This window comes from Pygoscelis adeliae, unplaced genomic scaffold, assembly GCF_000699105.1.
Source record: "Pygoscelis adeliae isolate BGI_AS28 unplaced genomic scaffold, ASM69910v1 Scaffold582, whole genome shotgun sequence".
NCBI classification, from domain to species: domain Eukaryota; kingdom Metazoa; phylum Chordata; class Aves; order Sphenisciformes; family Spheniscidae; genus Pygoscelis; species Pygoscelis adeliae.
In genome coordinates, this window is record NW_008824281.1 from 110,497 (window position 1) to 128,642 (window position 18,146).

An 18,146-nucleotide genomic window follows, 5' to 3' on the forward strand; every position below is an offset into this window, starting at 1 on the left:
GAGTGATGATAAGAAAACTGAACTGTGAAACAGACACTAGGTTTTGCCAACTTCTCTGAGCAGCTGTACTGCAATTCAAGCCATGAACAGAGGTCACTGGAAAAACAGAATCACTGAGCAGATTCCTTTGCTCCTCTTGCTTGATTTATCTATGGCGAAGTGATATCTAAATTTCAAATGAACTGTATACACACAAAGATGCAAAAAATTGATCAGTCTATAACTGCAGAGCATGTTACTGGAGGGGAAAGAAAAAATCCACCATGTAGCAGAGATCAGCTTTTGGGGACTGTCATAAGCGACTGTATGATATGTGCTCACAGAAAAGTTAAGTTACTAGGGGACATATAAACCAGGGCATTACCTTGCAGTGGAACAGCTATAACTAAGAACATGTATGCATGCTCTTACTTCTTGGGAACAATGCTTTAGCCTCGATGTAAACTACTCACGCTTGCCTCAAAGTAACGGCAGTCACATGGAAAACTGCCACAACAGTCGAGACACTGTACATTAACAGTATGTTTTTCCCCCTCTATGAACTTGCTCCTCTCCTCATAGCTCAGATGCGTTTTGGAAAACAGGGCAGAATTAGTCTATCAGAGTCAATGTCATAAAATAAATTCTTGTTCAAAGATTCACCTAATGCTGTTCAAGAGGAAGCAACTTCCAACCATGTTGATTTGTGAAAGTACCCCCATTCTGTGCATTAGAAGATGGTTAATTTGAAAAGCAGTTGCTTTTACAGCCCTGAGGTCACCAAAACAGCTTTCGCAATTAGAATTCAGCTCTAATGTCAGTGTCTTGAAAAAAAAAATACATCCAAAGAAAACAATTACATAAAACAGTTTCTCTGTTACTGGTTCTATTACAGCCATAACTGAACTAGATCAGCACAAAATGTACACAATTAACTGCTCTGAGGATACCTGTGGAAATGCCCTAGAAAAGCAAGCGAATCCACTGAGTGTTTGAGCATGCTGCAGTGATTACATTTGCATTTAGTGCTTATTACGTTTCCTTCAGGAAAGTTCTCTGCCCCCAGTAAATCTTAGGCTACTATGACCATGGTTACCATGTCCCTAACTGAAATGGAAGATTCTTTCCCTTCACATTAACAAACAGAAGCAGACCTTACCTGCAAGTGCCTTTCAAAGCACAGTTCTAGCATGTTTAACATATATGACTTGTATAAAATAGAAGCCTAACAAAGCTCAGTGAAAGGGAAAGTCACAGCACAAGAAAAGGAGAAACAGTGAACCTCAGAACATGCTCAGGGCATCAGAAAGCTACAGATGTGGCAGCTCGAACCGGCTGATGTAAGGGAACACTATTTTGCACTAAAAGACAGTGGGAAGGATTCAACAAGTACCAGAACTGCTTCAGAAAAAGTGATTCTATAATAGCAGGCTAGTTTATTAACTTAATTTTCCTTCTGAAGCTACCATAACAAGTATCCAACATCTCTAACTGTATTTCTTCTGTCGGTACTGTCACTTTCATAAATACTCTAAGTGAATGTATTAAATAAGGAGAACAATACCTACCACTGATGCAAACTAATATTTTTGGTCCTTTTCTTGTAAGAGCAAGAGCACATCAGTTAACAGGACTGCCAGAATATCTACAGTAACAACAGAGAAAAAAAAAAGAAAAAAACAAAAAAAAGCAGATTTTAAAGCACAAAGACTGGTCCAGACTCAAAAATCACTTGACTTAAATTTCCTGTGGGTCAGGGAATAGCACGTCAGCATTTGCAATATTGGGTGTGCCACTGCCTTCCACCTAGGTTGTCCACAGACAGCTTGCAGTCGTGCAGAACCAGCACAATACAAATAGAGCCGATTTAAAGCTTGAAAACACCTACATAGGCACCCTACACATCCACTCAAGCACTCACGAGGGAACATGTCTCCCTCAACAGCAGATTCTTCTGGAACTGCAGACGTTCACAGTACCACCTGCTCTTGGCTGCATTTTATGTACCATCGAAGCTTCTCCCTGAACACTTGAGCAATGAAGCTGTTAAAATATTCACCGACGGACACTGTTTTGATTTTCTGGCAAAACAGATATTATGCAGAATGAAGGTGTCATGGGGTTGACACGATACAATTTTTCAGAGTGTGAACCAGAGCTCGCACAAGATAATGCCTTTCCACAGGAGACTATGTCAGTGTGACTCAAAGCTTTGTCATCTACCTAAAGACCTCCCTCTTGAATTGGAAAGCAGATCAGACAGATAATAAGCAAACAGCATAAGGAACTTATCATGCACCATTATAGAGATGCTTATTGGACAAGCCAAGGATAGAGCAAGTGCTATTTTCTCCAATATCCTATTAAACAAGCAGGTTATTGTCATCTTATTTTATACTCAATCAATCAGTAATAAACAGTTACTAAAAAAAAATAAATAATAATGAAAAAAAATTTGTTTCCTAGTCGTACTTTTCCCCTTCCTGGTCATTTACCTTTGAGTCGCCCTGATGCAGCTTTCCAATACAGCAACCCATCCAGCAGAAGCCGCCTCTGTCCCATGTCATCCTTCCGGAAGAAAAGCCCATTCTTGCATTTCCCGGAGGATTTTAGCTCCATTTTATGCATAATCTCTTTGAGGCGCTGCCCCTTCTCGCACTCATTTACCATGGCATCTACATGAGTGATCGTGTCCTTAATTAAACTAAGGGCCTGGGTCAGTTCTTCATAATCTCTAGTTCCAGCTAAGAGAAAAGAGTAGCAGTCAGTCACATTTTCAACTCTGGAATGCAAGATATGAGCCACCCAAATGTATTTTAACATGAAGGTTCCATACTGCACATCTAACAGTATTTCCTAAGAGCTTAAGTTTAAAAATAAAATGAAATAAAATAAAATATCCTAAAGCTCTAAATCTCTAATGAACTGACAGGCTTAACTACTATGGTTTTGTGGTTGCAGACTTGAAACTGAATGCTGCTCTCGACCCTCTGATGAGGTGAGGCTGATCTGGATCTGCATCTAGAACGGCATCTTCAGCTAACAAAGAAGTGAGAAAGCAGGTATAAGGCAGTACCAGCCTGTCCCTCCTTGTCTGAGGAAAGAACATGCAAAACACAGGAGAAAAAGGATCAGCAGACAACTGTGAGGCTTCTAGGAAAGATGAAACAACCTACCTTCTGTATTCTGAATAATACGTTCCACCAGGACTGGATATTTGGTGATGCGCTGTGTAACTAGAAGGATACACTCCTGAACACCAAGTCTCCTCACAATGGAACAGTTGCTGATTTTCTAGAAAACAAGACAGACTCATCGCATCCATTGTATATATTTTGCTCTTCTAACTCCTTCGCCTCTCCATTCACACATTTTCTGTCTCAAAACATTTTTGTACAATTAGGCATAGCACCACAAAATTAGTTGCACTCTTTTACTAAAGCAAAACTCCTGATAACATCCAAAAAATTGCTTTTATTACTGGAAAATATTTTAGGTATTATTTTCAGCTACTGTTAACTAAATCTGGAGCCAAGCAGAGAAAGTCCCAAATGTGAACCGTTTGACTGCCTGTTTGCTAACTGATTGCCTTTTATAATAGGATCAGTCCTTACATACATAGAAAATGACTATATTTTAAAATGAGACCCAACCACCTAACAGCCAAATTAGGCCAATAATGAGTAAACTAAGTGCTTATTTTACCACTGTATGTTCACCAGTAGGCTGATCTACAGAAACACATTTCTGTTCAGAAAGGGAAGACTGTAAAGCATCAGAATCCCACTAGTTAGCCTGACTGCAGGTACAGAACAATCCTGACAGCAGAATACAGTACCAAGATCTTTCTTTACAAGGACTGAGGCTATGTATTTTAAAACTCTGGACACTTATTTAGTTCCTTGAAAGTAAAGGGTTCTCACTTTTAAAGACACCTAGTTAAGAAGAGCTATAAGTATAGAACTATGTTGGAAAGTTCACACAGTATCACTTACTGATGACTGGAAAATGAGAATACTTAGGACTGTGCAATGCCATCTGAGATTCAGGTTACAGGCTTCCACTTTGGCCGTGTCTCTTCAGCCCTTCCTATTAATTGCACATTACAGTGTACGGCAGATAAACAAACCACTCTGGAGCCAATCTTCTGGTTTTGGAAAGATGACGCAGTGGGCAAAACTTGACTAAGAGTACCTGCTTTTTCTTTAGTAGTTCATCGACAGCATTTATCATTGATTTAATTTATTATCAAGCCAATTTACAAAGATGGCCACACAGCAGGGCAGTCAGTGATAAGAGCCATGAACAGAACAAATACTCTGTTCCCCAGTCCTATGTGCTCTCAAGAGCCTGCCTCAAATTTAACACCTGCTAATTGTGGCTTTGTGTCCAAACAGCTCAAAAAATCTAAAATACAGGAAGCTAACAACCCATCAAATAACGAGAATATGCCTCTAACCCTGCTCATTCAAATTTAAGAGATCTTCAAGTACAAAATAAAACCTAAAGCAGTCAAGTATACTTTGCACAGTCAGAATGGGAGACTTCTGGTTGTTGTTTACCTTTATTAAGTTTTGGAACTTCTTATTGCTTTGGAGCAGGTCTTTATAGTGACTAACAGCTTCATTGTGTCCGCAACAGAACACACCGTATTTTTCTTTCATTCTCTCCCCATTTTCACCTGAAAACTAATTGGAAATATAAGAATGAAAAACATGAATCATTAAGAGTAAACCTACCTCCACTGCAAGACTCGGGTTTAACATGGTTTTATGGTAACTGATTTCTGAGACATTTCTTCAATATTTCAATTTCTTCTGTACCAGAAATGAGAGATTTATGCAGTGTGACATCTGAGAGCTTGGAATACCACAAGATAACCAAATATTAAATGATGGTTGTCATTATGAGAAGTTTAAAAAGGATTTCTGGGCCTCTGTACTTAAAAAGACTGAGGACTGTAAAAAGTGAAGGGCAAAAACTGGTCACGATGTATGAAAGAAACTGTATGAAATCCATACCAGAATGGGTGCTAAAGCTGTAATGAGTTCAAAGGATCCTTACTGCATTTTTAAAAGGTCAGAACCAAGAAGCTTGGCATTAAATGCAGGAGAGCCGCGTTTGGGATGGACACCAGCAATATGTTACTTTACTTTTGGAACAGATGAAAAATAGAACCAAACCATCTGCAGTCGCATATCCCACAGCATGCACACGCACATGCCCAAAGAACATTTAATGAACGTTTCCTATTATTTGTGACCAGATATGTTCCTGAGAGTCACGCTCACACATTACACTGGGAAGATAATCTTATACCTGGTATTAAATCAATCTTTACATAACATAACTTTAACCTTACAGTTAGCTTTTTAGAAATTTAACAGTGTCAACAACATTGGTAGAATTTAATTCACACCTGTTTTACCAAGAGGTCTCCAATGTTCTGGATTGTATAATTTCGGTCACTGCCTTCTTCCAAGGATTCCTTTCGTCGCTCCTTTAATTGGAGCAGAAATTGCCCATGCATCTCCAGCAGCTCATCCACACAGGGGAAGAGCTTGTTGATGACTGCATTTGGGAACTGCAGTTCCTCTCTCATGGCTTTGGAGTATACCTTCAGCATTATTTTCAGTGTCCTAACATGGTGCATTTCAGTCTGCATTAGTTCTGGGCAAGGGGAAATAAAAAAAAAAAAAAATCAAAAGTTATTTATGTGCTGTGCAGTGACTAGTGAGATATAAAAGAGCAGGCTCCGAAAGCCACCATCTTTTGCACCACCACCTTCTTCACCACAATCTTTGCATCGCTGACGTGAAGCTCCTAAATTTGCCCTGTTTAATCTCCCAACCAAACAGTACTGACCCTACTTATTTAATGACATCTCCCAGTTGCAGTTGAGCTATTCCCTAATTGTATAGCTGGGCTTTGCTGCTTACACAGGCATACTGAAAACTATGCATTGCTTAAAATCATTAATAGGAGGACTTATGCACACTAAGACAGGTAATAGACTTGAAAGTCTTCACTCAATTTTAGTTTTCAAGCACAAGTCAAAATGGGAGCCAATAAAAATTATTTCTGCTTTGTTACAAATCAGTGGCACTATAAAATAGGAAAAGTTATAAGAATAACAAATAGGCTTACCATAAATGACATCTTGCCTTTTTATAACGTCTTTCTTTTGCCTTTTTGCATAAGACTGTTCCACTGCAACACTCCAAGACTCTGCCTCAAACTCATGAGCATCTGTTTCTATTTCACTTCGGAGGGATACAGAATATGCATCTAGACCAAAAGCACATTCAATTTCAATCATTATTAAATTGTTTCCCACCATATCCCTCATTACCATCATTAACAACAACAAGAGTAAAAACATCCCAGTGCTGCCTTAAGACCGTGTAAGAAATTGCATAAAAATCCTGAAAAGCACAGAAATTCCATACCTTCCAGAAAAATGGAGTCTGCTGTTGAAGGTGCAAGCGAGACAACATCATCTGAAGTCTGCTTAAATTTTATAAAGCCTGAATCTCCTTCATCCATGTCTCCTGAAATTAGCCTAAATGGCCAAAGAAATTAGACCAAGAGACCAAAACAGAACATTAACATTTTTTTAAGTTGCTTGACAAAAAAAAACCCCCAAATCCAACTACTTTAACAAGCATCTTTCCTAAACTATAGTGCAATTAACTTAAAATAAATATAGAAAAGCTATTGCTGCACCCTAACTTTAAACAGTCAAATCAATTTAGCAACTCCATGACTGAAATATTACAGTTTTAATTAGAACAGCATGAGCAAGTATGTGACTTCTGATATGACATTTTAAAAGACATCACCTAGTGACAAGCCACAGCCAGTTCAGAGTACAAAGGGCATTTGCACTGAGAAGGGAGTGTAACTGTGGCACATAAAAAGTAAACAACTACTTAAACCAGCAGATAGCTTGGAATTCGTCTACTATTTTAATCAAGGTATCCTGCAATTTAAAACACTGCTGTCTCCTACACTAGTCAGAACTAGCACAACCTAGAATAACTGAACTCAGAAAAGATTACTGAATTTCAACAAGTCTGAAGACAAATATACCCATGAAAACCACAATCTGGACAGAGATACTCAAATACTGCCCTATTTTACATGATCTCTTTCGTGACATAGTACAGAGGGACTAAAGACAAGGTGATTTAAGCAAAAAAACCCATAGCTTACTGTTTAGGGACATGAATTTCCGCATTAAAAGCTCAATAAATCTCTTTTGAGCTTGAAAGCAAATGTGAGTTCTTGCTTTAGTTCTGTAATTGTTTTTCTTTTCACACTGGGGGGGGGAGTGGGTGGGGGGCAGCAGAAGCTAGTGAATTAGAAGAGAAGCAGGTTACTTACCCAAATTTATTAACAGCTCCAGCAGTATTCAGTGAAGACTGAGAATTTCCTCTTTGGGCGATAGTCATACCGAGATTCCGTGACAGAACTGGGGTGCCATCCGGTCCCAGGAGAAGACTTCGGGGCTGCTCCTTCAAAGAAGCGGCTAGAGAGGCAAAAATTGAATTGGTACTCAGAAAATGAGGCGTACACTGCAGATCGCCTGCTCTCAAACCTCTCTCTGAATGCGGACGGAGAACAGACAGGATCTTGGATGTCAAGAGCTCATTGTCCAAAAAAACATTCTCATTCCATTTTCGTGAAAAGGAACCACAAAAAGACAGCTCGGGATGAGCTGGGATTGTATTGCTTCTGCCACTGCTTTTTGAATTTGTATTCCCCATGCTCACTACTGGCTGCCCTCAGACCTGGCACAGTAAAGTGGCCCCAGAGATGCGCTGTTTTTATACTACCTGTGATCCTTCTAGAAATGTAAAGCTGCCACTTAACTTACTGTATTGGCTAAATCAGCAGGTCTGAAGTGCAGGAAATTGGTCCCTACTGTGCCCATTTAGTGTGGAAATTGCAAAGTATCTCCTCCTTTAGTAAAACACCAGAACCTACACACAATTATTCACACCCTACCTTATAAGGGCACAGAACATTTCATGGCAAACAAGAAAAATCTGAGATCACATAAAAACTGCAAGTTCTTTGCAATGCTTATTGCTACACAGTGATTTATATCTGCATGCACACACACTCTACGTAATAGATACCAGAGCTAAATTTAATTTTAATACTGCAGCTTTTTAATGCTTTTTAAATCTAGACAGACTGTGAACTGGAAAGATATTTAAAACTTTAATCACTATTATACAATACATGGAAGCCTGTAATAGACTTATAAAAAATGGATACAATTATTTAGTGCTAATATCTGTAATGAATTATAAGGAACAGTAGACAAAATACATCCTTTCAAAAAAGGATCTTCAGGGAAGTCAAAGATGAAGACTCAGCTACAAAAATCTTAAAAATTTATCACTGACAAGGTCTGCAGCTGCCCTTCTTTCAAAGTGCTTTTAAGGACATGGGAGTGGAAGAGATCTTGTGGATCCTTGAACCCAGGACTCTGCCACTGCAAGGAAGCTTTGTCTTACACCCAGACCGGTCTCCTCTTCCAGTACTGTGGCTGGGAGGCTGCTTCAGGACCATGCTGTTGTAGCCGTTCAAGAGGGTCTCTGGTTCCCAGCCAAGGTTTATGCATCGCCAATTTACAACTTTTCTTGTAAAAACACTGGTGTCTACCCATCCCCAAAAGCTCCCCTTTCTTAGTCTGCACTCCTCGGTGTACCTTCACTAACAATCATCTCCCCCTCCACTTCTGCCTTGCTCAACCAAACGCAGCTAAATCAAGGTATTCGTGTTTCTTCTCATAAAACAGGTTTTTCCACATTTCTTGATATCCCATACTCTACATCTGCTTGTCTCTCATTTCACCTTCCGTGAAACAGTTTACTAGAATCGTATTAGGGCTGCAGGGGAGGATTCATCAATGACATTTAATAGAAATTATATCACCACATCTTTTCCTGCTGGAAATACCTTTCCCAATACCTGTTTGGGTTTGAAATCTCTTGGCTACACGTGCAGCACATTCTCAGTCTACAGCAAACTGGGTAAACTGAGTCCTCTTCCATCGTCTCCAAGTGATGAGCTCCAAGCCCGTTGTCCCAAAAGAGGAGACTAAGTAGGTATTAGCAAGATCTGTAAAGGCGGATTTCTTAAACAAAGGCTTAATAATAAATGCCCTCCCGTTTCCATCTGGGGAAGTACTGAAATCAGCAGCCATCAAGTTCTCTTTCTGTGCTCCACAAGCCAAGAATATAAAGTTCTCTTTCACAATGGTAGGCCAAATCTAAAAATCTCCAGAGGCAAAACATGGAGAGAGGGATGGGGGGACACAACCAACACAGTTCATACCTTTCTTAAAATGTATTTCTCTTTTATGTTGATACAATACCTTTGGCTTTTTTTGCTGGGCACTGCAGTCTGCAGTGTCATACTGTGGGTAAAGACATACAATGCCCATGCTATTAGCTGTTCCTTTAACTTCCAGCTTCTGCTTTTGACTATGGAAAATAAGTACTGGCTGCCTAGCAGAGTCTGCACCAACAAAAAGCCATTTTCTGAGTTCAATTAGCACTGTCTGCACACTGCTGAGAGTCCGTATCGATCGCTGTTAACCTACAACACCAGACCAGACTGTATACCACAGAGCTGTTTCAACGACAAGCCCTACAGCCAACTTTTCCTATTTTCATTATTCCTTATTGTTTCCTATTTTAGCCTCTGCACTTTCCCCTAAATGCACAAAAACATTCTTGCTAATGCAAAGAACCACTTGTCGTCTTATAACAATTATTCCCTTTGCGCTACCTCTTGGCAAAAATCATTTCATAAAGAAGTACACCTTGCAATGCAAGTCAAATGACACCTAACAAAAACATATGAAACACACATAGTAATACTCAGTCATTCATGTCAACTGTATTTCTTGCAGCCATCAAAGCAACCAAACGGACCAACTGCAAGGCAGAAAATAATTCTGCTCTAGTCACGGTCAATCATCTGAGAGCCAAGAAGCCTGTCCTGTTAATGCAGACCTCATAACGTCTACAAATTAAAATGCCATTTAAATCATACACCTGTGGCCGCAATGGTCTTTTCCAGTAGCAAAAAGCTATTTCAAAGCCTATGCTGCAGTAGAGCTGTTCTTTCTTCTTGTTTTTTTCTCCCAGATCCCTTTTCCCACTTTGTTTCAACAAAGATTTATGTTCAGACCATTAGTGCTAGCTTGTCTTAGAGATTTCTAGCAACCACTAGCTGCAGCCAAGTTTTAAATAGACAATTATGAAAATCTGATGTAAAACAAAGTTCACAGTTCTAGTCTTTTCAGAGGCCAGAGAATAGACAATCAATGAAAATCTAGCTTATTGATCCCTTTTCACCATGATATTTTGAGGTTACACAGCAAGAAGGTATAAAGAAAAATAAAAAGATAAAAAGATAAAAACACACAGGAGATTGCTAGGAGCCTCTAAGCCATTCCCAATAGAAAAAAAAATGAAGCCATCTTATTAAAAGAGACCTTTTCTATACTTCAATAACACACTGTGTATAGCCTTTAAAACATATTAAAGAAAAAAATACAATCGAACCGATAAGCCTTGAGCACAGAAATCATTCTTTAGTACAAACCTGGGGAAATGCACTGGGGCGAACTTTGTGGAGATCCAGAAGGTCTGTGCTGCAAATCTTTCTGCTATAGGAAAAAATACAATATTCTTACACATACAGACCAAACCTTCAGTCCAAAATGAATCGTATTTTTCCTGTCATATAGCACTAACTGTAAGTGAAGCTGTATACTGAAAGTATTAAAGATTTGACACAGTAACAGTTTTGATTTTTTCACATTCCATATAGACATTAACAGTTTGTATAAAAATCCCATCAAGTATAAACCAGACTGAAATAGAACCAAAAATGAAGTTACAGCTGAATTAAAGCTATGATCATAAATAATTTATTAAATGAAAGCAAACCCTTTATGTAGACAGTCTTCACCTACACTTTTTTGCCATTTCATTTACAGCAATACTAACTAAACTAACCCAGCCAGTTTCAACCAAAATTTAGACTGCCCATTTAAAATTGCATCTTTGGTCATCTGCACAATTCTCTCATTCTTACAACACTAGGATATTACAATTCATTGAGATACAATTTATCTAAGATGCAAAGAAATTAAATAAGTAACACAGTCTGTAACAAATGGCTTTTTGGGAGTCTCGCTTTACTTTGAGGATCTCATTTCTGACTTCATTCCCCATATCATTTTGTGCTACCGCTCCCTCTTTGCTCTCTTCAGGAAGGGTTTGCAAGGGCTGATTCAACCATGAAAGTTTGGGAGACGGTAAAGAGTGGAAATGAAAGCATCAGAGCAAGTGAATTGTTAGGTTTAAAAGGAAAATGCACAATGCCTCGATAAGTTTAGAAGTATATATCAAAAACACCACGAGAACATTTCTGCCCTCAGAAGAGTTACATTCTAAATCACCAACAGCTGAAAGCACTTCCTCTAATTGCCCAGGTTTGAGCTGCTCTGCTCTCTCTTTCCCCCCCTCATAGTACTCCCTAATCTGCTATCAGTCTCTGAAATCATCAACACTTGCAGGTTAAAACAAACTAAAACTCCCTCAAGTATAATTAGTTTTAAGGAGGAAGAAATGATTTTCAAAACCAGTACCAGAATAAAAAGACCGACAGATAGAGAGCTACCTGAAACCAACCTGTGACCTTACATGCAATCACAGGCACCACGGTGACACAGATAAAAAATGAACAGCTTAGCAAGATATAAAGTTCATCACAGTTCAAAAATGAAATCACTTATTCTGCATTGCTCAGCTTATAAATAATACACAACTGTTATAACCAAATTCCCTTCCACCCCTCACACTCTTCCATCAGCTTTGAGATGGCACAACCTATTAAAATACAGCGGCATAAAATTCAGTGGTACCATATAACTCAGTTATGTTCCCAAAAAGAGTGATGAGCATTCTTATAAGGGTTAGTCACAGTTCTGACAGACGCAAGCAATGGTAAGTAATTTTCAGTACAGCAATAAAACGTTTCACTTTATTTTCCCTATATACATTGTCATAAATTACTACAATGAAAAGTTAATAACTATTCGATGTCTTGAAGATGTAGGGCACGACTCTGTACGGATGTAAATTAAAACACTTGCACTAAGTTAAACTTACTATGTCAAGCACTGTTATTATAAAAGAAGAACAAATTTTAAAACGCACCTTGGGTCTGATGCTGCTGCATTCAGCCAGTAAACTCTTGCAGTTCTTATGGACATTCACTGCACAATCTGAAACACACACATAAACAAAGCCTTAAATTATTCTTGTCATTCCCATCTAGGGAAAGGAAGAGTGGCACATAAAAGATCTTAATTTTGGAAGAGATGCAAGTAAGCTCAGGTGTTTCAGCTAGCAAACTTGTTGTGCATGTTCTGTGCTTGATTTTATGCCAAATACTCAAGCTTTTTCAATAAGACTCAGAATCATTGATAATGCAATTCACACATGCAAGCACAAAGAGATACTACCGAATGCACTAACGGCGTTATGCCTCATCTCCACTCGACCAGAGCACTGCTTTCCTCATCTTTGCAAAGGTTATTTCCATGTCTCACAATTCAAAATTGATACCATTCAAGAAGGCAACAATTTTTTTGGCTCCATAGGCATAGCTGCCTTTCTGCACGGAGTATTAGTAGGAGCTGAAGTAACTACAGTAAAGTTCAAAATGCACCACAGATTCATCCGAGCATTACCACCTTTCTAGCTTCACAAGGGAGATGTTTCCAGATAAAGGAACTAAAGCAGCCCTCTCTCACCCAAAAGGCTTAAACCCGTTAATAGTACAGTAACATCCAATCTCTTTTTTTCCTCATAATAACTACTGCTTGAGAAAACAGGATGACAACTGGTAGCATCAAATATTTTCTACAGTCTTTCTGCCCATCTATAAAAAAGATCCTTCATCAAAAGCAGAAGCAGGACACCAGCAACTCAGACAGTAAAGGAAACCAGGATTTGTTTCTTCTGATATATTTCAGGCAGGCCTGTTAAAGGAGAAATAGAACAAAACTGGGAAGATGAACACCATATCTGCTAGAGAAAATCCTGTTTATTTTTAAAGCGCAGAGAAAAAACTATTTAAGGTCTCTTCACCCAAACAGAACTATCACCCGTGCCTGGCGCCAAGACTGGTGATCTGCTTTAAGGGTCCTGGCTAACGTAGAGAAATGCTCGCTTTTAAGTATTTTCCATAATTACAGTAAAACTCTGAGAACAGGAGCAAAATGCTTACTTGGCCTTAAGCACAAATAAATTAATAAAGATATAAAAACAAGACTGAGAGAAAGACTGAGTGCACAGACCCAAAAGATGCTTACATGTTACGCAACTTCTACAAGTGTGGGAAATAAGAGAAGAATATAAGAGCAGAAGGGCACTTTGAGTGCCTGCCACACAAAAAAATTCCACAAAAATAATCACCTCCTGTAACTTCTCTCTAATTTGTGATATTTCTACCAATACCGTACCCCATGCAACAAAACAAAAGGCACTATATCTAATTTCAAATGTATGTGCCTCTGCAAATGTATGATAAAAATGTATCAAAATTATTCGCTTGCTAAAACTATGTAGAGGATAACAAATATATTATTTCAGCACTGATAAGGCCTCCACCTATCACCAGAAAATGAAGAGCTTGTTAAAAGACAAGCCACAACGACAAACAACTAGTTGACAATGGAAACCCCTTTCCTCCCAAGACAAAGGAGCGAACTGTAGGACAAAAATCACCACACAAAAGGAAACAGAAAAAAATTCTCCGTGACGTCAGGCTGGGTTGGATTCAAGTCTAGCTTACAGATGGGTTCCCTTCAGGGCAGAGCAGGCACACAGACGGAGGGAAGTGTTCATACAGCCACTGCCCCGCCACGCGGCCCCGCGACATCGCCTCTTCTCTTGAAAGCCTCTTCGTTCATCTAGAATTGTGTAATATAGTAATCTATAAACATTTTCTCCAACTTTAACTAGACATTCATATTCCCTGACATTTACATATCTTCAGCGATTACATTCGATAATTCTTTTCCTATTAATGATTAGTAGGACCAATTCTACTTCAAAAGCTTGGGTACCTTGTTAAGCTAACTGTAAAAGGAATATCAACTGAAAAATATATTTCAATTTTAAAACCATGCACTTGCTCTGTTAAAGATAACAGCTTATATCATTCTTGGTAGATATTTTTCACTTAATCAGTTGACATATCTAATAGTGCTGTGTGTTAGTTTCCTATGCTGCTGAAACACTCTTTACGAAACAGGAGAGAATATACTAGAAAACAGGAAAATGCTACAGAAAAGCCTCAGAAAACTACAGGTGAATCCAAGGGCTTGATCCTCTAAGAGATTATTTGAAATGCAATTAACTTAATGATTTCCAAGTGGCATTATTTTTGCCCACGTAACAGAAGAGAATTTTGAAAACTGACAGAGGAATCAGACTATTTTATAAGCATCCTTAATTTTATAAAATATGCTCCAGCTTTCTCTATTCAACACTTTTGCAGACAGTGCTGAACCAAGTACACTCCAATTAAGGATGAGAACAAGCATTCAAATGCTAGTGAATTTGATTTCCTTTTTCTGCATGTAAGATCTCTCTGCATTCTTTATTCTTCTGGACAGCCTCTCTGAACAGGGTGTTAGAGAACTGCAGGGGTCAAGAAAACAGCAGAGAGAAGAATGAGGGACAGAGGACAGTGAAGAAGTGACAGGAACCTGCACCAACTGAGACCGATATTTAAGAGCAGAGATAAATATGAAGGGTCATTATAGGTGTACAGAAATAATAGATATCTAACCTTAGAAAACACAGATGGGAGGGTTTTTTTCCCTTTATCATAAGAGGGGGAAAAAACCCAACTCACCACAGAGACCATCTAAAGAAAAGGAGCATTGGTAAATTCAGAACTCACAAAGAAAAATATTTTTACATGTACCATCAGTAACTGGTGGCATATGGTCTTATTCAGATCAAGAATTTGGGAAGGTACAAAAATGAAATGGACAGTTATGTCAGCAAGCTCTTCTCAAACTGGAGAGGCACAGAACTAAAAACTCAGAGGACTGCCACCCAGGCTCTTCCCTTCCTCTTCCCCATCTTCTCCTCCCTCCCTCCCTCACTGGAACTGCAAGAAGATCAATTTGGCAGGGAAAAACAGATCCTCCAAAGGATTTCATTTTGACACAGACTATGCAGAAGGGCCGTAGCTCTGGCTAGTGCTGAGAACACCAGTTAAGCTGCCTACACACCTAGAAGGTGCAAGGATTTGGGTTACCTCGAATGGATGGGGACAGGACCACCACTACTAGAGCTAAAGGTACAACAACAATCGATACCACACGTTGCATGGAAACTAAACAAACCCACCATCATTGCTTCTAGGCTTAAATCAACAGTTTTGGAATTAAGACTGAGAATTTTGGGAGCATCACATTATCCCACATCTGCTTACTACACCGACTGTCACTGCCTCTGAAGCATTTTGCATGGGCTAGTGCCAGGGATGACCTACTGCTCGTTGATAGACTGAAACAGGGGCCTCATCCAGCAAAGAAATATTTAAGACCAAAAGGCTCATAAACATCACAAAAGATTCTGTTCACGATTGAGGGTAATGAAATTAATATCTGGCATAATAAAAATCTTCCCTTATTAATGAGATGCTTTCCCAAGGGCTCACAGAAACCAATTTACAACTTAAGAGCATTTTATTGGACAACACATTACAATGCCCAAAAGCATAACCCTGATTCACAGTATGCAAGAGGGCAACGAACCCCGCTGAAAAAGGGCAGGCGAATACATTTTCTCCCCCAGCTGTCATACCTTCCAGTGGATGAGACACTGGCAATGTCCTATAAATGTCTTCCAGAATTGGATTCCAGGACAAATCTATGACTCACCAGATATTATGAGTATTATGACCCTGACCTTTGGTCTGGAACGGCACTGCCCAATAAAATAACTCTTAAAAGGCCATTTGCCAAAAACTACAACTAACAGTCAGATATGCTGTCATTAATCAAAAATTGAACTCCTGACTTTTTTTTGCTCAAGCACATGGCTTTTTGGCATTTTTTAAATGGCAGATTAAAAAAAACCCAAACAAACCCAAAACCAACACAACTTTAACACAGCTAAGTTCAGACAGGGACACCTTTTAACAGTGATTCTAATGATACAAGGAGTTCAAGCACTATTCTAATGCTAAGAATATACTCTCCACCTATTAAATCCAACCAGCTGAAGAGAGCTGTGGACAAAATAGTTTTCTTGTGAAATCAATCATTTTTCTGTTTTCAAATGTCTGATGCTTCAGCAACCAAAGAGAATCTCTTCTCTCTTTACTCACCCTTACACCACACAAGGTAATTCCTCTCTCTTGAACTGACGATAGGAACTTTTAGTTCTGAACAACTTGCACATGAATGATTAATACAGAATATAAAATCTGAATTTATACATAAAGATACACAACACGATGACTGAGAAACATTTCAAACAACTACAGCATTCCAGAAAAAGCTGAGTGACTTTGCGGTAAATCTCCTCAGGGAAGGGGAGGAGTTTCACTGGAACACGAAGAAGTTTCTGTATGCGGTAAATCCAGGTCAGGTATCTTCAGGAACTCAGAACAGATTTAACTTTGTCCTAGTGGCTTTGGTGACCGGTGTTTACTTGTTTTGCTAACTCACCCAACTGCATAGAGGCGGAAACCAAAAACTGGAAGGGTGCAGGGTGATGAGATACTTCACTTTCTGAAATAGAGACACTCCACGCGAGAGAGCAACACCACTAAATTATCAAGTTTCAGCTTCCCTGTTAAAGCATTCCTCTTTGTCTCCAAAAACAACCTATAATTACTTTCTCACTGTACCTGGTTTTATCATCAAAATATCAGATAGACGGATGAGGGGGTGGGGTTGTGTCATTCCCAACACTGCAAGTTCTGGTGGGCTTAGGCTTTTCTTTAAACACAGAAACCCAAACCAGATCAAATGAACAACTGATGTTTCTTTTTTTAAACGATGCAAAGTAAAATTAGCATATTATCCTAAAAGCAATACGAGTACCATTTCAATTCTCTCACGCTGCACCCTTCCCCCATTCTATGGGAACGCTACAGGACTGAAGCAGCAACTATGACAATCATAAAAGGTATTTAAAATATTTCATAGGTAAACATTAGGTGGAACTACAACACACAATGTCTGATGGCTCCTGTTTGAGAGCCATATTTTTTTTTTTACCGTACGAAAGAGAAACTATCTATTACCTTACAGCTTCATAAATTAACAAAAAAGTACCAAATAAAAAAGCCACCTACAAAACTCTCTTAAGAGGGGAGAGGGAAGGAACTGAGAAGCAGCCATTTCTTCTCTTGGTTTTACATAGAAGACACGCAGATACTACAGTAACAAAACCACAGCACAAAATCTTCTAACAGTATTCAGAAATTTTGCTTCTTTATTAGAGCAGCAAAACCAAATTCAGAAAGCTATTTCTGTTTGAATCACTGCCTGTTTCCCCCCACCTCCTCCAAAATCCGTCACCGCTCCTACCAGGGTTCCCTTTCCAGCACGTACAAGCTAAGCCTACAATCTGATATTATCTCCCGCTCCTCTCCCTAATATGCCAGGGCCGTGGAATATTTAAAACAGGTCAGTCATCACAACTGTGGGTAAGGAAAGTTTTCGCTATTTTTTTTTTCCTAACGCATTTAAGGTCTTTTTATGTACATCCCGGACTTTTCTCACTGCTGCAGCCCCAGCACTAGTACTACGTGTGTGAGCAACCGAGAAGACAAGACGCAGGACTTCGTTATCACAAGCATAAGGATGCTCAGACTCAAGCCGCGGCGTAAAGCGAACCGGTTTCACATCAGGCTACATCAGCTCGCCTCCCTGACGTGCACAAAGTAATATTTTATCTCCTTTTTTACCCCCTAAAAGAGAAAGACTGGATCTTCACAGGCTGCGTCCTGCCCCCCCAGATTAAGCCTTGAGCTGCTAACGTTGGGACGGCTGCAAACCCTGCAGGATCTGTCACGAAAGGGAAGATAAACCCGCT

The 18,146-nt window shown here is 39.2% G+C and overlaps 1 protein-coding gene across 1 annotated transcript in view; it reads right to left on the minus strand.

The window, feature by feature from the left end:
* Positions 1 to 18,146, minus strand: part of ARHGEF18 (Rho/Rac guanine nucleotide exchange factor (GEF) 18) — a 51,544-nt gene that overhangs the window by 14,706 nt on the left and 18,692 nt on the right. Inside the window, 10 exon segments of the mRNA XM_009335300.1 lie at positions 1,548 to 1,624; positions 2,475 to 2,723; positions 3,156 to 3,273; positions 4,542 to 4,667; positions 5,399 to 5,649; positions 6,127 to 6,267; positions 6,429 to 6,541; positions 7,366 to 7,510; positions 10,609 to 10,672; positions 12,231 to 12,298. Of these exon segments, the coding sequence (XP_009333575.1) occupies positions 1,548 to 1,624; positions 2,475 to 2,723; positions 3,156 to 3,273; positions 4,542 to 4,667; positions 5,399 to 5,649; positions 6,127 to 6,267; positions 6,429 to 6,541; positions 7,366 to 7,510; positions 10,609 to 10,672; positions 12,231 to 12,298 (1,352 nt within the window).